Source organism: Typopeltis vanoorti, chromosome 9, assembly GCF_054136105.1.
Source record: "Typopeltis vanoorti isolate ZY-2024b chromosome 9, IOZ_Tvanoo_1.0, whole genome shotgun sequence".
NCBI classification, from domain to species: Eukaryota; Metazoa; Arthropoda; class Arachnida; order Uropygi; family Thelyphonidae; genus Typopeltis; species Typopeltis vanoorti.
The window spans coordinates 56,520,059-56,543,845 of record NC_143557.1 but is presented as its reverse complement, the minus strand read 5'-3'; the positions used below and the strand labels follow the sequence as shown (position 1 = coordinate 56,543,845).

The 23,787-nt window shown below is 35.0% G+C and overlaps 2 protein-coding genes across 4 annotated transcripts in view; one reads left to right on the top strand and one right to left on the bottom strand.

The window, feature by feature from the left end:
- The window catches only part of LOC150103063 (uncharacterized), a 105,351-nt gene that overhangs the window by 11,136 nt on the left and 70,428 nt on the right, over positions 1-23,787 (bottom strand). The window lies entirely within an intron of this gene.
- The window catches only part of LOC150103064 (protein kinase C, brain isozyme-like), a 227,130-nt gene that overhangs the window by 197,137 nt on the left and 6,206 nt on the right, over positions 1-23,787 (top strand). For 2 of the 3 annotated variants that reach the window (XM_090398402.1, XM_090398400.1), the window contains exons 9-16: positions 432-605; positions 4,291-4,382; positions 4,701-4,763; positions 4,869-5,007; positions 5,234-5,314; positions 7,963-8,070; positions 8,212-8,352; positions 12,819-23,277. In XM_090398402.1, the coding sequence (XP_090254528.1) occupies positions 432-605; positions 4,291-4,382; positions 4,701-4,763; positions 4,869-5,007; positions 5,234-5,314; positions 7,963-8,070; positions 8,212-8,352; positions 12,819-12,980 (960 nt within the window). In that variant the 3' untranslated portion in view covers positions 12,981-23,277. Of the gene's footprint in view, positions 1-431; positions 606-4,290; positions 4,383-4,700; positions 4,764-4,868; positions 5,008-5,233; positions 5,315-7,962; positions 8,071-8,211; positions 8,353-12,818; positions 23,278-23,787 lie in introns of those variants that run through there. The other variant, XM_090398401.1, reaches the window with a different exon arrangement.

The following is a 23,787-nucleotide window of genomic DNA, read 5'->3' as shown; positions in this document are numbered from 1 at the left end:
AGTGAACTTTTAAAAAATAACTGTCTGAAAAATGCTAGATGAAATATCAGCTTTTTTAGTTTGATATGATTCTTTTTTCTGTTTTTAAATTTTGGGTGTTCGACAAAAAATATTCCTTTAGCACTGTAATAGTATATTTCAGATCTTAGGATATTCGATAAACATATCGCTTTTACAAGAACTCGAAGTAATGTATATGGTCGCAATACGATATGGTGATCGGAAATCTTGGGTAGCTCAGTTAAGATACAATGTATAGAGTTTGTCCCTTTCCATTGATATCGCCCCTTCTCCACAACGATCCATGGTTTCCTCCAGTAGGTAGGAAACCAATTATTCGAAACAATGGACGCTGTTAATATTATATCCTGTATTTGTTTGTCATAAACCATTTATTATTTAAGAAAAAAATAAGCATTCTATTCATTTAGGTTATGTTGGCAGAGAGGAAAGCTACAGACGAACTCTATGCCATCAAGATTCTCAAGAAAGACATCATCATTCAGGATGATGACGTGGAATGTGCAATGATAGAAAAAAGGGTGCTGGCTTTGGCTAGTAAACCCCCCTTCCTAGTTCAACTGCATTCTTGCTTCCAGACAATGGTAAGCTTTGAAACTGTTCCTTTTTTTTTATTTAAAAATAACGTGACATCGACCACTTACTAACTTAAGTATGTAACTAGTATAATCCCCCCCCCTCCCTAGTGAACTGGAGTTTCTTTTGAAAGATAATTAACTAGCTCTTTGAGAAAGTGCAATCATGGACGATATTTTAATAGCCACTAGCCGAAGTAAATCAAATTCTTCTTAAGAATATATAGATCTTAGAATTAAATTTTTTTTTTTACCTCTAAAACTTTCATCAGCATCATTAAAGACGTCTTTTCCCTCTTTAAGTATGCTTAATTGATGAACTCAAATGATCTTTCTCTGACTGCACTTCCAAGAGCTGACAAGCACTCTGCCGAAAATGACTTGGAATCGTAATAACGTAAAAGGCTAACTTTGCTTTTTTTTTTTCTCGTGTGCTAATTACCAGTAAAATTTCTGGTTTGAAAATAAAACTGCGTTTGTACTTAAATGTTAACGTTTTGGAAGTTATGTTTAGAGTAAAGGACTTTTCATTAAACTGAAAAACAAGCAGCAGCTTTGAATGGTAGTCCACGTTCAACTTTGCCACCGTAGTTTAAGGAGAATACCGACATGGATATCTTTCAGAAGGACTTAAGTGTAGTCACGTAAACCCACACGTCTCATTTAAAAAATAAATAAATAAAAATAAGAGATTGGTTGAAATGATTTAAAAGAAACATCGTAAGATATTTTTATAATGATATTGCTATTACTGCTAAAATATCAGAAGGTCCAAGTTTCTTGCTTCGACACCAAGGACCTTCATTGAAGGGAGAATCATGCGGTCTTATGTAGAGGTTTGTCCTCCCGCAAACCAGGCAAGCCACTTAGAGTATGCGCAGTTTATATACAAAAATACATATAGGCCTAAGACTGATACTTATCCTAAAATTACGGATTATTTCTTTTTATTTTATTGAATTTCTAGTTACCGCTGCGATATGAAAGTGAAGATAGTGAACCCCCCCCCCCCATCACAACAATTAATTTATTTCGGTTTATATATAATTTTTGAATGCATTCTCTAAAAGGAAAAAAATAAGCTATAGTGTTATAATTTGCTATATTTAATGATTATGATAATTTTTTTAATTTCAGAATTAAACTATATAAATAAAAGTTAAGTAAAACTTAATGTTGATTAAACAATGCCTCCGCGACTCCTTTTTAAGGAGAAACTGGCTTTGTTTCAGGATTTCGGAGTCAATTATAAGATCTTAAAACTACGCGTATTTTACCACGATGTTATTTTTCTTATGAATAACACTTGAGAGTTGGAAAACGTTTTGCATATTTCAACAAACACGCCCCCTGTCATGTAAGTTGAATTAATTATAATACATAAGCTAGTTTTGGTAAATATAAATTTAAACGATATTGACCTATAAGAAAATCGATATCGAAACACGAACCCAAGTAAAGAAACAAGTCTCTTTATTAAGAGAAGCAAAATGGGTCTTTGAAATGGAAACGATTGACTCAATAAATTCGAATTTCTCTTTTAGGAAATGAAAAAAAAAAAATCAATTCATTAGTGCTTGTTACAACTCTACCGGTCGATTCTTGCATCTCAAGAACAATGGAATTGGATTTTGACCTCATTTAAATCAACTAAACAATTTTTCTCCCGAGAATCTTATATGCTGCAAGCAGGACCTTCATAGACCATGCATTCGGGTGACGTTACATGTGTCCTTCACTCGGAAAGACTCGGGTTCCTACCCCCTTTGGAGAACACACTCAACAGACACAATATACTAGCCATTCGCAGCCTTGTTTGCCTTGGTCGTGATTGCAGTTGGAGCTGCGAGTGCCTTAGAAACAGGCATTCAAGCTTCAGAGATATACATGCAGTTGTTTTGACTGCAATTTCAGACGCATGCGGGCTACGAATTCTATTCTCAATATAGAACCACATGTTTCCATTGTTATCATACAAAACCTAACACCCATAATAGCTTTAAAAAAAAACTTAACTGTGTATATGTACACTAATATATTTCATTACGTTCCTTTTATCATCTTGCACTGCGCCAAGATTAATGTCTTCAAAGTGAAAACTATATTGAGTAGCAGACCTTATGCCATTTTATAATAGGACGTTTTATTTCATCGCGTTTTTTTTTTATCTTTTTAACCTCATTAGTGATGAATCAGCACGCCTTGTTTATTCTCCATATGCTTAATGAAGAAAAATTACTTGGGCAAACAGTCTTCGCCGTAATACCCGTCAAGTTGTTTGATCTTTTCCGCCTAAATAATCTGGAGGAGTTGAAAATTAGTGCCAGTGATGACGCTCATGACATTTAATTACGTATGATGCATTTAAACTGGATAACAGGCAATCTACCCTTGCACGTTATAAATGTGTATTACAAGAGACTTATGCACAAAGATAGATTAATCTTCTCCCTACCTGAATAAGAAAATTCAGACAAGAAATTCCCCCCCCCTCCATCCGACTTCTACCTAAGTACATTAACTTAGTTATCTGATTTCCTTGCACTGATCATTATCAATAGTAATGATCTCGGCAGTTTGCCAGGTTAAATATTTTTAAAATGCCAATTAAAATAGTTTATTTTTAAAACTCAAGCGGTTTTAAGTTGTTAATCAAACAGAGTTTTTTTCAATATTCCAGTGCGACCTACTTTGTTAGGTTGCACGGGGATATTGATCACTGGAGTAGCAGATGTCGCGCATACCAGCGATCGGTGCCAACTGTTAACTAACTGTACCTTATGGTTTCCATATGCAAGGCCTTTGGCCGTTATTGACATTCGGTAGGGTTTAACATAAGATGTGCAATTGTGTGCCGATGATGCGAAGATAGGCAGGACAATCAGCGATGCTACTGATATTCAGCACTTACAAAATGATTTAAATAAGCTGGAAATTTGGGCAAACCAAAATGGCTATCAGTTTAATGTTAGTAAAGTTATGCACTTTGGTGTGATGCGATATATTAGCGGGGTTATGCCACAAGAAACTGAGGAGGCAAAGGATCGTGGCGTAGGAATTTAAAGTTCAAAGGTCACATTGCAAAAGTTGCAAATACAACTCCGAGGATAATTGCGATGTTGAAGCGAACCTTTAACATGTAAGGATAAGGAAATCATTTTGCTTCTTTATAAGGCTTTGATAAGACCACACCTGGATTATTGTGCGCAGATTTGGTCTCCCGGATTCCAAGGGGGATAAAGAAGCTGTGGAAAGGGTGCAAAGAAGAGTTACAAAGATTATATCCAGATTATGGGATTTAGATTTTATGGACAGATTGCGAAGATGTGGATTACAGACTGGTTAACAGGAGAAAGAGGGGTGGTAGAAATCTATAAACTTTTGAAGGCGGTTATAGGATATTACCTGATGAAACATTTCGTTATATGGAAGGTAGGGAGAACAAGGGGACATCCATGGAAGTTAAATTTATTTGCAGTCAAGAAAAAGGGGTAAGAGCTAAGTTTCAGAGAGCGGTGAGCGACTGAGTTTGCCCTTAAGGGGTAGTGAGTGCATCTAGTGTGAATGAATTTAAGGAAGGTCTGACAGCTGGTTTGGGTGATTTATAGCCGCCCTCGATGAGTCCTCGACTCTCTGGCGATTTCAGATAAAATGATAATACATCATTTTATTGATTTATTAACTTTCGTTTCAGGACCGGTTATACTTTGTCATGGAGTACGTCAATGGTGGTGATCTCATGTTTCAAATCCAGCAGTTCGGAAAATTTAAAGAACCAGTGGCAGTGTAAGTCATTCAGAAATAAATATTTTAATTATGTATTAATTCTAGAAAGCTTGTTAAATTGTAGTTAACTTTTAATAATTTTAATTATGTTTAAAAAAGCGGTTTAACACCTTTGTGAAATTGAAAATGATTCAACTATGAAGGTGTAACAAAATTCGTTAAATATTTCGCCATTTCTACCTAATTTTAAATTCTTCGTATTGAAACCTACTTTAATAATAGTTAAATGTCCTAATTAGTCAATGTAATCTAATGAAACATTTAGGACTAGAAAGTTTGCAAAAATATTGGTCACATCTTCTTGTATTTCTTTTGCAGATTCTACGCTGCTGAAATAGCAATTGGGCTCTTCTTCCTTCACAACAGAGGAATTGTGTACAGGTAAAGAGGCCAGGCAATGATCAAATATTGTCCATGTTTAATAAATAACTATGAAATTCATTTGAATGTCAAGTACACACCTTTTGCTCTTCCCCATTTTTGCAGAGATCTGAAATTAGACAACGTTCTGTTAGATCAAGATGGCCATATCAAGATTGCCGACTTCGGAATGTGCAAAGAGGGCATCACCGGCGATAAAACTACCAAGACTTTCTGTGGCACTCCCGACTATATTGCACCTGAAGTAAGAAAATAACATTTCTTCATACTTTGTTGTTCGCGTGCACAAGAAACTAAAAAGTCCATGTATGCTTATCGCATTTATTTGTTCGTTTAAAATTAATTCTTCATGATGCTAATATGAACGACACTGGGTCACATTTTGCTTGGTGTGTGCATCAGAGAGAGAGAGAGAGAGAGAGAGAGAGGGAGATGGGTGTTTATTACTCATCGTTATCTTTTGTTTCCAGATAATCCTCTATCAACCTTATGGAAAGTCTGTGGACTGGTGGGCCTATGGTGTTCTTCTCTACGAAATGCTAGTGGGACAGGTAAGAATGTATTTTAAGTGAACACTGTGTATTTTTAAGGATTAGGTAACCCTCTTCTAATAATCTAGAGACCTATGGAACGTTTTTCATGCTACTTCAGATCAAAGCCTGTTAGTTGTTGAGCTGAAACTAACCAGTTAGCTAAATGGCCAACAATATACTACTGTGTAAGCATCTATTCGCTGTTTAATTTGAATGTAAAGAACTAATATTAATCATATCCTTAATCTACCTCCCACTGGAGATGGTACAGTCACTGCAAAAAGAAAGGATATCTTTTAAAACTCAACACTATAGTGAACAATGTAGTTCCTTTTATTTGCAGACCGCTAGGAGCATGTGTTAAAAAAAAAAAAAAAAAAAAAAAAAAAAAAATTAGCGCCATCTTTCTGACAAAAACAGAATCATCATCTGATTTCTGCGCTCAAGTCGAACCTACTGTTATAACAGACATAACATTCTCGTCTTAGTCAAACAAATTAATCTTATAGATGTGTAATATAAAGAATGGAATGGACTACACTGGACGTGTGTATTTTATTATGTCACGATCCCCCACATCCGTCGATACTTGCACGAAACATGTTAGGTAAATGTTAAAGGATATTTGAATGATTACTTTCAATACATGAGCATTTATCTGTCCTCAAGACAGACCACTTAGTGTGCTCAATTACGGCAATTAAATTCTGCAGTATTTGACATGGTATTGTCTGTGACACTTCCTATTATAATTCATGTTTGCTATTCTCAAAATAGCCTTGGGCGATGGAATAGGCAACGCTCTGCTTCGAAGTCAAAGTATGGATCGGACTCCTATTGTGGTTAGATGTTTATTTGTCTAAAGCAGGAAAATAGAAGAAATATTTCTCGGAGAATTCAGTATTTTTTACTCGCTCTTAGGTTTTCCACTTTCACCCAGTTTCGATGTTAATTCATCGAGCGGCATTTGATTACTGGTTTCTCTTTATCCTCATGACAAACTGAACCTCGATAGTTTCAATAGGATTTCTCCGACACTTAGCGAATCGTTTTGTGCTTTAACTTACAGCCATCAAGACCACGCTCTACAGCAGGTTCGTTCAAACTATTCCAACTTCTTATCTCTTTCTCTTCTACTTTCTTCTTTTTATTAATCCGATGAACGCATGAAAATAACCGAACTTTAAAGCCATGAAATGAGATTTATATAATGTGACTTGACGTGATTATTTACAATCATCTGTTGCTGTCCTCCATTAGTTTGAATGATCAACATTGTAATTCTGTTTCATTTCCATTTCTCATGTTAACTGTCGATAGTACGTAAGCGAGGGAATTTTTTAAATGCTATATCATTTTTAAAAATAATGTATGTGCACGTTAATGAGTTTCGTTTAATAAACGAGGCGTATACTAAAGTTCAAATCACGAAGAAGATTTTTGATATCTATTTGGCATGAAAAATCTTCAGTTATTTTTTGGCCATAAAATGAATCAACCCAAAGAAAACAATTTGATCAGATAATATTCATTCTGTGCTGCTCAGGATAAATGGTTAGAATAAGTTGAATCAAAGCTCAAGAATTGTGGTGTGTTTAACTACTGTTTTTGTTTCAAAACCGAATTAACTTTGTATACCGCATTTTTTTTGGAAATAGGATGAGTTGTGCTTTTTTGTGTGTGAATTTGGATATTATGTAAATCGTTGTCTAAATTTTATGCGTTTTGTAGATGCTTTTAGTTTACACGCAATTTTTTTCCATTAGTTGTACTACAGTGTGATATTTTGATTAAACATCGGAGTTAAAATTAGCAGAATTAAGCGGAGCCAGTCTATGCGACATGAAAGAATTGTAAAAGTCGTTTGGTAAAAGTTAAAATTTTATTATCAAGCGATTATGAGTCACTCAATTTATTTTTTACCCCAGTAATGGAGGGGAGAAAATAAGTGATTTTAATTCAAGGGCATGATATCTGCTATAATGTGTTTGCATTTCAAACTAGGGTTCCCTGATGTCTTCTTCCTAAAGACTAACAAAAGTGGGCATCCCGCAACATCGGCCACACTCATTTAAAAAAAAAAAACCCAAGGACAAACTAGAATTGTAATTTATTAATTTTTTTCATAATTAGCAGGAATCAAATATGAATACACAAACATTTATAAATAAATAAAAAATGGAGAATTGAATGCAAAAACGAATAAGTATCAGCCAAATACGTCTTTCTGAATCCGAACACCGATGCATTTAGCGTAATCCAGAATCCTAAATTAACAGTTTGACGCAGGCTTACAGCAAAATCAGAATAACGAAGCATTGTTGTATATTTGCTACATCCAGAGTTTTGTCACTAACTTTGCTGTTTGGTTAACAAAGCTAATACTTATTCAACGAATTTATTATTTGGAAATGCGTGGATCCTTTCAATAATTTGTGTACCTGATTTGGAAACTTTCCAAAACCATAGTATTCAACTATCTCCTTTCACTGAACAAAAAAGAAATTTAAGATTCACATTTTTTTTTCCCCAAATCTTCTATTAGAATGTAAATTTGTTCACGATTCAGATAAGTTCTCTGCCTAAATCGACATTCTTTTGAATATATTGTTACTTTAAGTGCTTCTTCTAAAAATGATGGGATTATTTTCTTTCTCCCATTTCAGCCACCTTTTGACGGAGAAGATGAGGAAGAACTGTTTGCTTCCATCACAGATCACAACGTCTCTTATCCGAAATCTTTGTCGAAAGAGGCAAAAGAAGCGTGTAAAGGAGTAAGTATATTTATGAGAGAGAGAGAGAGAGAATCTGAAGCCTTATCTTGATAGAGTGGAGTTGCGAGTAATGGATTTTTCAATTAAAAAACATTTACAGCAGTTTACACTCAGAAAATAACATTTTTCTTTAACTTTTAGTTTCTGACGAAGAATCCTTCTAAACGACTTGGCTGTGGGCCAAACGGAGAAGTGGATATCAGAAGTCACCCGTTTTTCCGGAGAATTGACTGGGACAAAATAGAAAACCGAGAGGTCCAACCTCCTTTCAAACCTAAAATCGTAAGTATTCTTTTGATTTTCGTAACAGCTTTCACTTGTAAATGATTTTCGACTAATAGTATTAATTTGTACAGTTTTGAACAGGAAAATAACCACACGTTTTTGGTCAAGGGGTAATGTTCGCACAACCTGATATTTCCAACAACATTCACGAGTTTGAAAAAAAAAAAAAAAAATTATATAATCGAACGTAATGCGATATTGCAAAAGTAATGGCAACCTCTAACTGTTCCATTTGCAATGAATTAAATAGCAAAACCCAATCTCATTCAATCACACGATTCACTACGTAGCAATTGCGTGAGATTTCAGAACTGAGTGTTCCAACATCGAAATTAAGATTTCATTTGTTTGCACGGCTAAAATTCATCGAACCTTTTTAGTTCCACGTATCGCTTTGACCGATTATTGAATTTTTCACAGTGATTGGTTAAGTAAGAGAGCAAATGGATAAAACCAATTACAGCAAAGATGCATTAAATATATAGGAATCTTTTTGTTTTTATTTTTTTAAAACATTCTTTAGTTTTCGCAATAGATGAGCACATTGAACCACAGTCGCTTACGAAACATCAGCTTGAGGTTATCAACAATTTGGGTACTATACAAATAACCATAAAGTCAATGGAATTTAAGACATTCATCTTGTCTTCACTCATTCGTGAAAACAAAATTGAGTTCTAAATCAACTGTTAACAGTCCATTCTACAGTGATGACATAAGCAATGTTAAGCTATTCTGACTGAACTTCTTCAAAAGGTCACATTCAACCGCATGATGAATGAATGCCGCATAATTCATATTTGTGTGGAACTAATAGGCCATTGCTGCCGTTGTCGGAATACCCGCTGTTAAGCTAAACTGCTTGTGCCGCATTCTAGATTCTGCCTTTTAGTATTTTTTCCCACAATGCAATCCTTGTATTGGAAACGTGATCACTGTTACATTGCCTTCCCTTTGATACTAATGATGCACAGTTGGGGTGCTTAGATTAGTGCCGAGCTGAAAATTAAGATCGTGCGTGTAAGAGATTTTTTTTTTTTTCCCTCATAAGTTCGAAACATCCCTCCCCAAATCCAGTTTTATGTTATAATTATATTAACATTTGAAATATTATCATTCAAAAAATACTAGCCACAACGCCTGTCAGTTATTTTTTAACTGCATGTGATGTAAATTTAAATGTCTATCCCATACACACTAATTCCTTGTTTAAAGAATCTTATTACGTGATTTATTAGACGAATGATTATTCAGTGCAACGGCCAAGCCCAGTTCTGTTAACACTTCGCCTGCATGGTTAGCCTAGTGGCTAACGTATCCTCAATATAACGGGTTCGAATTCCACCGTGGGCATGGATGTCTTTGAATATATAAGAGAAAGATGAAATTTCATCTGGACCACCTTCCCATCGAACGGTTTTAAGAGCATTGAAAAGTTCCTCTTTAAAAAGCTATTTATTACCGGTCAGATTCACCCCTTAATATATCGTTCAGTTTCTTTCCCATATTCGGCCATTTGCGCGGCATCTTATCCAATTATTACTTTCAAAATGAAAAAGTCAACTGTTAATCAAGTGCTAACGACACAAAATCCTACATGGTGTCACTGCTAGTCTATTAATTTCGGCTTTCTTAATATAGAATCGGTTTTGAACTGCTATTCACACCTGAAGCTACTGATGCTTTCTAACTTCGCAAATATTTTTTCAAAATAGTCATTTCATATTTAATTCGAGAAAAAAAAAAACGGAAATGGGAAGAGAAAATCGGTGAAAAGGTTTAATTCCTTAAATTATATTTACTCAGATATACAAAATGAAAATAAAATACCGAACTTCACCTAAATGACTTGATACAGTTAAAAAGAAAATAATATAGAAGGTTCATAATTAAAAGATCGAGTATCATTGCCTTCACAGATCATCCAAATTAGTGGCTCCCTCTATGTATAATTCCGAGGAACAGTTCGGATATCTTGTGGGGAAAGACTTTAGAGTACAATGCAAGAAAACTCAGCATAACGTCTGGGAATGGAGGAAGGATCCCACGAAATCTAATATCGTGCCTAGAAAATCATAAACCAAGCAGTTGAAAGATTTCTCTTTTGTGAGGTTGTTGAAATTTTCGAAGTGAAAAGAGGTTAAGCGAATGCATTTCCATAAAGGACATAAGATCAGAATTGTGTAATGTAGAATATTTACGCTGAGTGGTGTTTCTTTAAAATATAGTTACTGCATACGAGGTTATAAACAGGGATCATATTGACGATTTCTCAAAACTTTAAGGTGGTGTGGGTTCATTTCGATCGTAATGGCGATTGGGCTTCAAGATGGTATCTCTTCAAGTTGACAGTGTAGAACTATTAGAATTGTCATAAACCTGTCAAATGAAAGTTATGTTGCAGACTTCTGTTTTTCCATGTTAGTTTTGATGGCCTGTCATTATATTTTTTTTATGAAAATCTCCAATAATTCTCTGACAGAATGGTTAATCTTACTTGTATCTTTTGCCATGTTTGTCATCTGTGTATTTTACCTGTTTTTGCGAAATAAAAATAATCCTCCGTCCATGACCATATTACTCGCCTTCATTTGAAAAGCTCGAAATGTCCGCTTCATACTCGGGATTCAAACCCGCATCTTTCCAAACCAAAAGTTGTTTTCGTATAAACTATGAATTATTCTTTGCCAAATTCAAAGAAAAAAAATGGTATCCTTAAATACGTACAGCTGTTGTCTGTCGAGAAAGCTTCTTCCTGATTCAGGAATATTAAACACATATGAATCAAAATCGTCATTAGGCTTCCTCTTGTTTTGAGTTGCTTAAAAATTCCTGCGGGTATTTTTAGCTAAACAGACAAAATTTCACACGGATAATGTGCAAAATCTTAATATAATTACGGAGTGGAAATTTGACACTAGAGGACTAATTTTGAGTGAACGAGAATGAATTTCAGATTCTTACATCAGAAATATCGAAGTAGAGAAAGAATGTATACACTCGGATAAAAATCTAGCATTCTGGTGACTTTCGCTCTGGAGAATTCTTTACTGATATCCAGCATTATCATTCAGTATATGCTTTGGCTTTATGTGTTGTGGTATCGGTGCTCCATTGTAGATAGATATACTAATTGCTTTACTTTGACTAATTGGCAAGCAGCGAGATGTTTTATAACAAATTCCTGGTAATTTTTAACCGTTGGTCACTGCATTAAATGCTCTTTCCTCAATTTCAATTATCATACACACTCGCAAATATTTGACAAGAGAAAAACACCCCGATTTGATTCATAACCTCAAATATTTTTAGGGAAGCAACTTCTTCCCTTAATATAATATTAAGTTTTTAGCATAAGGGATGAAATTTCACCTCCGTGAGAGGGTCTTCATAACCGTCTGTTAATGATGAAAGATCGACATAAGAAAGACCTGAGTTCGATTCTAGTCATCACCACCACCAGAGGAACTTTTTTTTTTTCTGACCTTCAACAGCTGTTATTTGACTGTAGTGAACCCTTGGCACAGGTAAGTAGGGTCTGTTTTCTGCGAAACTGAGCTTTTAACTGCTCAGAAAACTCAACGGTATGATGCGGTGATTTCATACAATAATGCGAGTTAGCATTAAAGACATGGGTGCGCTTTCGTCTATGTACGCCATCTGGATATCACATTAATTTTCGGAGAGTAATGAGGATGGAGACCCGCTTCTAACAGACCCACCCAAGAAATTTATATTTAATGAGGATGGAAAAAAGGGATGAAGGAGTGGATTTGGGTTCCCTCCACCCCAAACAAAACTTTTTCGGGCTGCTTGCAGTCCACATTCTTATGAAAATAATATGTACACATCAAATTAAAACGAGTGCTTAGCAATTCAGAAAACTCACCCAAAACATAAGGAAATTCAAAAAACATAAAGAAATAAAGGCCGGTGTTCGTATTTTTCCAGGATTCAGATCTTGAACATGCAAGCAGAAACTCAATCTAGCAAAGTACACACAGCGCACTTATAATCCCATTCGCTGAGCAATCGTGGGAGGAAAATGATCTTAAATTTGTGCATCACTCCAAATTGCGACTGCTTAATATATATCAAGTTCGAAATCAATCATGAAAAAAATCACCTAAAAGCTGTAACAAAAACATTAGATGAACAATATAATCTACTAAATTTGGGAAAAAGTAGATACAAACTACTCGCATAAATCTAAAAATGTATATAAAGTAGTTTAAAATCTGGTCCAAAAATTTATCTTTAAGTGCCTGGGATGTTTCAGGCGTTGATTTAATTCATAGCCAAATTATAATCCACCCTTAACCTCCTTTAAACCAATTTTGACATTAGTGTAGTTGCTGCTCTTTTGTTTAGTTTTTTTTTATTTTTTTTTTGCTTCTCGAACCACTAGTAGTTTTTTGGCTTCAATGTTTATTTGTGCTTTTGTTTGTTTTTTTCTTGCACAGAAAAATCCACGGTCTGGTGAAAATTTCGACCCCATCTTTACTAACGCCAAAATAGTCCTGACGCCGGCCGACTCGGTGGTCATCTCTAACATGACGGGCAGCGAGTTTGAAGGCTTCTCTTTTGTCAACCCCTACTATTCGCAAACGGGAGAAGACATTTAAAATTACACGCTGTTGAACAATTGTGAGATTTGTATTTAGAGCGCCCCATCCCTTTGCATGTATAGTGTCTAATTTCTCTGTGCATGCACATCTACTAGTGCAGCTAGGAGATTTTTTTTAAATATATTTTTGTACCTGAGTCTATGATTTTTAGCACTTTCATTTGGCTGTATATAGACGTGTATATGTCTGTTTGTTTATTTGTATGTGTGCATAAATTTCACTGTAGTTGCATTTTAGAAAAAAATAATCCCATCTATGTATAACACTTTCCTTCTTTAATACCTAAAAAATCAATTCTAAATAATATCCTTTTTATGAAGACTCAGCGATTGTAATTCTATGAAATTTCATTTATTTACATTGTTAAGCATTGCTGAACACTAATCAAAACAAAATATGCCAACATTTATTTGAAGAAATTTATTTTTATATTATCTGTTGGCATTTGAAAAAACGAACATTCTGATTAGAATGGTTTTTCATTGTTAAAAAATAAATTACTGGAATATTAATAACATTAAAGTAGCACACGAATTATAATCAGAAATTATTGAAGACTGGTGCCTAAAATAATTCATTTAAATATTAGTCTAGTTAAAAAAATCCTAATTAAATACTCGTTTCTTGTTGCGAAGTAACGCACATTGAAGTTATTGGCGTACAGACTATTGGATTTGTAGTTTTACTTTTGCAACAGAATTAGAAGTAATGCTATGTTGAAAGCATTTAAATTATAGAATTTTGATATTAATTGTAGTACGTGTTATGGATAATGTAGCACATTATTCTTTGTACAGTATGTATCACTTAGTGGTATTTCCATGACATTAGATCTTTTTATTAAGTGATCTTTATATGTATATTAAATGTATATTTTCTGCTCATCTTGATATTCAAAAGCAGATCTCTCTTGCTCTAGTATTTGTGTGTAATTTATGTTAAAATTAAGATCTCATATCGTGAGTGTTTTTGCCAATACTCTGACATCTTAAGAAGGTAAAAACAAAAAAGAACGGAGACTCAATGGGAAAGTAGGGAGGGGGATTAAGGAAAATGTGGAAGTATTAAGAATGATGAAAATAGACAAATTTTAGACAAATATTGCCATTTCTCTGGGCAATTTAATAGGCTCTGCCGTACATGAAACTCATGCATCTGACTACAGATGCACATTGAGTAGTCTTTTTAAATATTTTGAAATGTTTTACCATAATGGACATTTTCCAAACATGGTTGCAAAGATTATAATGAAGTGTCGCAACTTATAAATAATAAAAAAAAAATATTTTTGGACTTTTTTGTCGTCTCTACCATGTGCCTTTTGTGCTATGTTTCCACGTGTGAACTTATTCTGTTACATTCAAATTCTACTTTTCGAGTTTTTCTATTTAATATTATGTATTTGTGTTTTATGATACCTGATGTATATTGTTATGCATAATAGATATCTATTGAGACATGTTCCATTCACTTTACTCCCAACTATTTGTAACATTTGCGTAGGTCATTGAACCTACTTTTATAAGCATTTAAATCCCTTCTTCACATACGACAGTACGTCGTGTGATACCTGTGTGCCAAATATAATACATCAATGTTTACCAAGCCCAAGTGTTACTGTGGTGTCAGTTCTTTAAACTGATTAAAAGCCTTCAACAATCCACTTTCACATGACTGTGTTTTGTTTCTACTTTTCACCATTTAATCAATAGTCAGTTATCTGTGTACTGAATAATTAGTTCGGTTTCAAATCGGTGTTTAAACCAACTTCTTCGAGCTTAATATTTCTATAAATATGTAAACCTTTATCGTGTATGAATATATATGACCGTACAAACTTGTGATTTTCTTGGAATGAACAGTTTTAGATGGTGCTATTAATAATGTAGCTTGAAAGCATTCTTATTAAGTTTGAAAAGGTATTATTTTTAGCCAAACTAAATCAATTCCAGGTTCTGTTATTCGCTTTTCAGTAAATTAGATACAGTACACTACTATGAAACTTGATCAACATAAAGGGCCTTAAACCTGTTGTCTGATGTTTAAAGTTATTTTGTGAATTTAATAAAGGAATATTCCAAATTTATGCCCTCTGTCCAAAAAGAAACCGAACTTTTCGAAAATAGAACTAGTGACGCCACCTGTTGTATCGTTTTGTTGTCGAAAGTGGCAACCTTCATTAGTGTTGTGTCGATTGTTTATGACATTTGTTTCATCAGAAGCCGAGTTATATTGCCAAGAGCGACAGTGTGTTTTGACGAGCGGACGGTCGTCACGATATTCATGCCGTATGCGACGAATTCTTGCTATCAATCGCTTCAAAACTTCGAGATAAAACTCTCCATTCACCGTTTGGCCAGGCGGAACGAATTCTTTGTTCTACGTCGTCCTTGGAATCGTGGAAACAAATCAGCATTGTCTTTTCTTTTGACTTCTCGAAGCGACTTTTTTTCGGATGCCCCTCTTCTGGTGGTCTCCAATCAGCACCCTGGCGCTTTGTTTCGGGCTCATACTCAAAATACCAGATTTCGTCACCAGTAAAGATCGTTTCAAGGAAGTTTGAGTCATCACGAGCGGTTTTAATGAGGTGTTCTTGAGGGGTCCTTGCAGTGGTCAATTCGATACATTTTTTGTTCGTCGGTCAACTTGTGGGGAACAAATCGCGAATTCAATTTATAAAGTCCCAAACTCTCTGTCAAAATGCTGTGCACAGTTGATTTTGGAATCCCCAATTCATCTTCAATCGATCTGACGGACGATTTCGGGATTTCTTTGATGAAATCCCGCACTTTTTTGGATGTCAACTTCGCTCAGTCCGGTTTTTGGACGGCCCGGCTTTTCGTCGTCCTCAAGCGTCTCACGATCACTTAGAAATCGCTTAAACCACTCGTAAACTTGAGTACGGGATGAGCATTCATCACCGTATGCTTTTTGAAGCATTTGATGCGTTTCGGTAAAACTTTTACTAAGTTTAACACAAAAGTCAATCGCAGCTCTCTGTTTGAAACTCATTTTCCGACTGTCACTCTTGGCACTATAACTCGGCTTTTAATGAAACAAATGTCATAAGCAGTTGACACAACACTAATGAAGGTTGCCACTTTCGACTACAAAAAGATAACAGGTGCCACCACTAGTTTCTATTTTCGAAAAGTTCGGTTTCTTTTTGGACAGAGGGTGTATAATTCAATAAAAAGGACACCCCCCTCTTACTAATTGTAAAATATAAACAACTATTATGACGTTATCCTACCCAGTCAAAACAGGTGTATTTGAGCTGCTCTATAAAACCAACGGTAAGAAAGTGAGTCTATAAACGAACTAAAGCTATTATGAAACAACTCATTGAGCGTAAATAGTAAGAAAGTATTTATTTATTTATTTTTTTTTTTATAATTTCGGGAAAAGCTAGTAACTTCTACACCTGCATACGAAATAACATACCTGCAGTTAAATTATCCGAAACGAAATTTTTGTCTTGTGGAATGCAGTTCCCCTCATCTGCTGCATTATCAGAGATATAAAAATTGCAGTAATTTCAGAGATAAAAAAAAAAAAACTGCTATTAATGTACATGCGTGCTCTGAAGCGTAGACAATTTAATAAAACTACAGATGGCGTTGCCGTATCTCATCCATAAGTGCAGTTTTTTTTTTTTTAACAAAAATCTCCAGTGATTTTGAAATTATTTCCTGAACGCACGAGTTTAGAAACATAACTGTTAGTTTTTTTCTTTTAAAAACGCACTGGGATGTAATAATTTTTCTTAATGCGGACATAAAAATGATGTATCCAGTGCCTTATTTTCTCTAAAAATAGTCTGCTCGTATTAGCATAAAAATTTAGGCTTAGCACTTGCTTATAAAAGCAAAGAATTACGTTCGAATCCAGCAGATAACATTTCAATTAACTTATGGAAAAAAGAATATGGTTTGTAAGTGCTGTACTTTATCGACAGATTAAGAAAATGAAAATTGCTTTTAAAATAAAGAAAAGAGTGAAGTGCATCCTTCACGAAGACTTCACGCGCGCATAAAATTCCAGAATGCAGCCAACACGATAGTCCTATTCTGTTTTATAAAAGGCCAAATAGTATTTATGATGTAGAAATGATTCTATGTTTGAGAAAATGATGGGTTCGTTTAAAAACGCTGCCTTCAGCATAATATTCTTAAGACAACGTAGATATGCTCCAGTACGTAGTGTGACATTAATATTACCTAGGTGGCGTTCTACTAAACAACTAACTGATAAACATACGTATATTTAGATTGTGCAGTAATAATATTTGGACAGTCTTTCGTTTTGAATATAACTAAATGTGAATTAAAGTTAACTATGTAATATATGGGCTTATTTTCCTATGTAAAACTTTATCACATTTTGCGATAATTCATTACTAATAAATTATCCTAATTTGCTAAGAGCTGGATATGCATCCCATCTGACAAGAATTTTTCAGTTGGAGATGGCTGTTTCGCTTCTCGAAGAAATCTTTTTTTTTTTTTTTTTTTTTTTTAAATTGAGTGAAAAATGTGAGTAGGAAATGCCTCCGTATATAATTCTTTTCCTTGAATTGCCAGTGAAAATCACAGTCGAAAGTAAAGTATAATTATTAAGAAATTTAGCTTTAGGAAATATGCTTCGTGTAGGAGAGTATACATTAAAAATACACGGAAACAAAGGGGACCAGAAACTACAGGAACTATCACTGCACTAGTGAAATTATTTGGATATATTAGCAATGCAATGAAATGACTTTGCATACCGACTTAGCACAGTTATCTTAAGTTTTGTTTTTATTAAAAAAAAAAAAAAACTCCGCAGCACTTTCGTTAGAAAACAAAAGTAGAAGATTTGAGACTTTACAACCAGCATCAGGAGACTTAAAACAATAATCCTGCCTCGTAAAAGGAATATGACATCATTTCATCTGTTATTGCACACTTAGATCTGTTTAAGATGATCAAAGTTAGATCGTACAAAATCTACTTTGGAAAGTTTTCGAACTAAGGAAATCCCATAAACCTCATTTCATAAAATAATGATGTAAATATAGAAGCAAGCTCTGCTACTAATAATAAAAGCAAATATGCAGCTCTGTGCAAATACAAATATTAAAAGAACGACGCATAGTTCATGATTAAAAACATAACGCGACGATGTTTGTTTTGGTGACCTCCAGCAGATGGAATGACAAACGTGACTACTAAATTCTATCAAGTACAAGCCGTTCAGTTGAAAGTGAGTGTCCACGAAAGTTTATTTGCAAATCTATAGTACATCTGTATTGTAGGTGGGCTAAGAATTTTTCTGTTATCAATTGTCTGGAAAAAACAATGAATGTAGGGTTTCGATCTCGAGCGAGCAATCGCACAGATCATACTGAAAATTCAAAATAGACGTTTTTGTTTATATTGGAAGCCAATCTTAATGCTTCACCTCCTTAGTTGTTCAAGTTGTTAAAAGTAGAAGATCCTCAATGAGCATCACAAGTAGGCAAATTCTTGCACGCCATTAAAAACAAATCTTCACCACCGATAAGTCCACCATCTTAGAGGATATCCATGCTTGCACCTTATTGATCAGTCTTAGTAGGGCTTCATTCTGTCTCTTGCAATTGGATTTGGTTATTGTCTACGCATTTTTATGTCAGGGTGGATACTTTATCTTTTGACTTCCTTTACTACTGCAGGGATTTCCCCGAGATTCTTTCATTAATGATATTTCTCTCCTTCCTTACGCCCATTTTGCTTTGATATAATATTCACGCCCACATCATTTCACAACCCTTGCAGTGCTCAATATTCAAAGCAAAAAGATCTCCAACCAGTGCCTTAACTGTGATCATAATATCCCTTTTCTCCTGTTAGACAACATTGATTATTTCTTTTCGCATCAGTATTTATATTTGATTCCAAAAGGCTTGACTTAGTCTACTGAACCCTCACTTGGGCAGTGCTATAAAAACTGATGTGAGATCATGCAATCAAAACTCCTTCGATCTATTTAATGCTGTTTGACTATCCATCGCTCCCTTTGACAAGCTTTTCACACAGTCTGTTTCTGTGTTGTCTGTTCTTTTCAATTGAACTGTCTAGACGTGGTTCAGATTGCAATGAATCCGGTTTAAAAACAACGGACAGTAGTTCAAGAGAACATTTCCCTAGGTGGAGGGGACTCGCATTTAATATGTTATCACTATATACACAACCACAAATCACTTTTGTAAAATCCCATCTCTGTTGCTGATATGTGCAAGATGGTTGCAGTTAGCACTAAAATGTCAACATCTTGCAAAATCTAATCTCCATGGATTGGAAAGGCAAGTGGATACGTTTCCGCTCTCCAAATAAGAGGCTGTGCCTTCGAATCGCTCAATAGCAGGAATGTATGTGAATCTAAGAGGTAAATGAATTTAATCCACTTATGAGAGAATAGAAGTGGTTTGAAAACGCTGTTTTGTGTTTTTTTTTCCTTTAGGCGTTTATCAACTCTCGGCGGAAGTGACAAAGTTACAGGGGGAGATTCAACAAGTTTCTTAATATATGCAAGTGTCACAGATTTCAGAGAAAACATGCACTTTTCAAAGACACTAAAAAATGAGCTCAATTGACATTTAAGTATAATATTCCTCTTATCCCCGCAGCTTACGTGACGCACTAAAACTACACCTGGGATTTTTATAAGGAATTGTCGACTGAATCCGATCCACAGGTTAATTCGGATTCAGTAAAATACCACAAAACGGACAAGATGAGCAGAAACATCACACCATGTGCCTTGGTTTCGGCCATAATTCAACGACTACTTCAACACCCATCACCACACATTTTGCTCTTCCTATCCTGCTCCCTCCACAATCAGGTTATCATAGATTACCACCTTCCCAAAGTTTGTGGATGGATTAAACTACTATATTCGCTATTCACTGTATTTATTACATTCTCTAGTTATAAAATATGGTTACGAAATCATAAGCGAAACTCTGGATAGAAAAAGACAATTATTGTTTTTTTGATTGCGTCTTTGTTTTTCTAACCTAAGTTAAAGTGGACTGAAGGTCATGGGATAAAGTCATAGTAAATTTATTGAAATTAATTAATGCAAAATTAAATATTTTACATGCTTTTCAAGTCATTTTAGGTGTGATTTACTATTTATTCCTTGTTTCTGTAATCGTTAGCTTGGTTTCAGTACGTTTCAAGGTCAAAGTAATATGACCTGTGTTTTGCAATAACTAGAATTCAGTGAGAGATGACGCATGTTTCATTCATGTAATTACTCACCAAATAAGTTATAAGGCGCTGAGGATGAATTCCAGGCGGCCAAAAATTCATTGGAACAGGATCCAACACTCGCAATATGCAGCAAGCCTTGCCATTTTGGAGGGCAGCAGACGCTGTTGAAATAAAGAAGCTTTATTTTTATTATTATTTGCATCACTGAAAGAGTGAGTGAGCCAAATAATTATGGATATTAGTATTGTAACTGGGTTAATAAATAATCATGGAAGAATAGAAATCGAATATCACATCTTAGAAAAAACGGATGAAAAAATGAGAGCGATATTCATGAAGCAAACGTATTTAAAATACCAAATATTTCGTAATAGTAGTTGGAGGAGTGGGTTAAGAGGTTTTTCCACATTTTAAGGTAATGTGTCACAAAACCAACTTTGCCACTGGTCATTCACCGGAACTTACGCAATCAGACGAGTCATGAGATGAGGAGTGACTTTGCATAAGGATGGAGGAAGATGGAACTATAAACCAGTTCGCATTTCTTCAAGGGTGGTTGGTTTGGACAACAAGATTCGTATACTAGAATCGAGTAGATACGGAAGGCTTATTTATGGAAGTCTGAGCCTTGCTGAAAGAGGTCTTGGTTTTGAGCAGTCTCATCAGATTTTAGAATAGAATAACAGGAGTCACCTAGGAGATGAATTCTGGACAGCAGTGTAACCTATTGATTGGACTGTGAAAGAAGTGAAGAGGTAGACTTGTGGGAGACGACACAAAGGATAAATGTTACTAAGAGCCATACTGATCGGCAAAGATGAGATGCGGTATAAGATTTTGATAATGTAGTTGGATTATTTCGCACAGTTTGATCGCCTGCTCTGCGAGAGTCATTGAGAAGCTTCTGACAGGTTGTAAAGATAACTGGGACTGATGCGCGTCATAAGGATAGACTGAGGACATGTAATATGCACAGGTATATAAAGATGTGCAAGTTAAAACATTTAGGATGGTTGCTGAATTTCCAAAGGGTAGAAGACGGTTAAAAAAAGGTTTAATGCACTAATTTTGATGGTGACCGCTAATGGTTTAAAAAAAAAAAAGTTCCATTCTTATACTGGCAGAATGGTCTACTTTGCCTATTCGTTAAATTTTTTAAAATTCTTCAAAAGCCACGGCAGAGGGGCGATCCTCCATTTAAGGTTTCGATCTCATAGAAAATTACTTATGATTTAGATTCAAGTGCAAAAGGAAATATGAAGAGGGTTGAGGGGAAAAAAAAATTCAAAAAATGTACTCAATACTTAAGTTTGATTGTGCTAACATAACAAGTAGGATTTCGCTAATAGTAGCGTTTTGACCCAAGAATATCTTAATCATTTACTTGGATGAAACCGAAGTAATGAGATTAACAAACATATTTGATATAATTATCGTATAAACTATTTTGCACGCCATTTTCTGGATTTAATCACTCCAGAGAATACCAAACAATGTTTGCGGTACTTAAAAACCTATATCATGACATTATACAAGAACCAAAACTACATTTGGTTCTTATTAAAAATTTGTCGAATATAACCTTCGGTTAGATGACATTGGTAAACAAACATTTGGGGACAGTTAGCAATTTACCCAAGATCCTCTTCAGTTATGCTGATCGTCGGATACAGGCAAACACTTGCGATACATTTAGTTTATCTCTTCAGTAAAACTAGCTTCTCTGTCGAACTAGGAAGGCTTGCAGGTCACTAAAGTATTGGAAACTTGCCCGATAGCATACTTACTATGCCGTTTAGGGAACGGCACACAATACATGAACTAATCTGATTCTATAGTACCAGAGCTATCGTTATTTTGTAACAATAGCTCATCCAGGAAACTATCTCGATACTAGATTATTAGCGCGGGGACTATTGCACTGGAATGTTGCCATATTCAAGCAAACAATGCGAAGAAGACAAAGCTGTAAAACTTGTCCTCGAGCAAGTATACGCAGCAAATTCAACTAGTGACTGAACGCCAAGGATAAATCTCTTTGTATAATTTTACCTTAACCGTCGTAGTGTGCAGTAGGTAGCGAAAACGCGTCTCCTTTGATCGTAAAAGGGACATTTCTAAGGATTATTCAACTTGAGGTGAATGAACTGCATAAGTGGATTCTCTCCGAATTTTTGGTTTGTAACAATACAAGTACTCACAGAGATAAACTTGCAGGATTGGTTAATTCGCGGTCCTACAAGCTGGCTGGATATTCTGGAAGTACCACTTCTTCATACAAATATTCATTTTATATATATATATTCTTTAGTTAATCTTTCTGAAATTATTTGGACTTCCTTTACGTATCTTTGATCTTATTCTGTGCCAAACAATCCGATGTAAACTAGATGGGCTGAACTTAATAAGAATGCTAATAAGTCGTGCGTTTGCCTAGAATTTATATTAAGCTCATCTAAAATCCATTGCATAAATAAACAGGGGATTATTTTATCAGTCTTGAATTCTAAAAACTTATGCACGGATCGGGAAGGCGTTTATGTAAGGAAAATAAATTTAATTTTGCTAATAGGGTTTATACAAAAAACTTACCAAGCAGCTGGAACTAAAACTGTGATATATTGATGTTTTAATCAGTAAACTAGCATAAGGGATAATGTGATTAATGAACAGGGGATTGAGATGCTCTTCTGGTGGTACGCTATCACCTTCATGTGGTTTAGGCAGTCTGTGAAGGATTATTGTGGTTCAGATACCAAGTGGTGATCCTGTTTGTTTTTTGAAATTTTGTTAAGTGTCACATTGTGCGAAAATAATTGTTAAAATATATTTCTGGAATTGTATGTTAACATTTTAAGGCTTTTAAAAGTTCATTTATACTTGTAGTGTTGCTATACAAAAAAAAAAGCTACTTTATTGTCATGTACTTTGTATGTATCCTGCAGAGGCACAAAAGTCCTCTTTTACACCTTCTTCTTGTAAAGATTCATTATCAATTACTTCTCGTCACTTTATTAATTTCTTTTTTGGAAAATAATAAAAAAATTATCTGACTTATGTTTCTTCACTGCTTACCATAATTCAATCACATCTTCACAGCATCTAGTGCGAAAGGTTGCGTATCTAATAGGATATATCGGGGCTCATAACAAAAAATTTTAAAAGTGACTATTCTGTTAATGAGGCCCAAATAGTGGGTTTTAAAAGATCATTGGGCAATTGCTCGCTGGATGAGAGGCCCTTGGTAGTTGCACTTATTTGTTTACAACTACACTATCTGATCAGAAGTATCCGGACACCCCTCTGTAACTCAAACTGAAGTCTAGATGTCACTACGACCTCACTTACCGGTATAAAAAGAGGCACGGAGCTGTGTGTGTTCAGTGGTAAGAAGTACGAGCAGAATCGGTAGGTCAAGGGAGCTCAGTGACTTCGAACGTGGACTAGTTATTAGTTGCTCTAAAGAAATCTGTCAGAGACATTTCGACCCTCCTCAAGCCGGCCAAGTCAACATGAGTTAATGACAGACAGGGGCCGTCGAGCGTTGAAGATGGTTTGTGGAA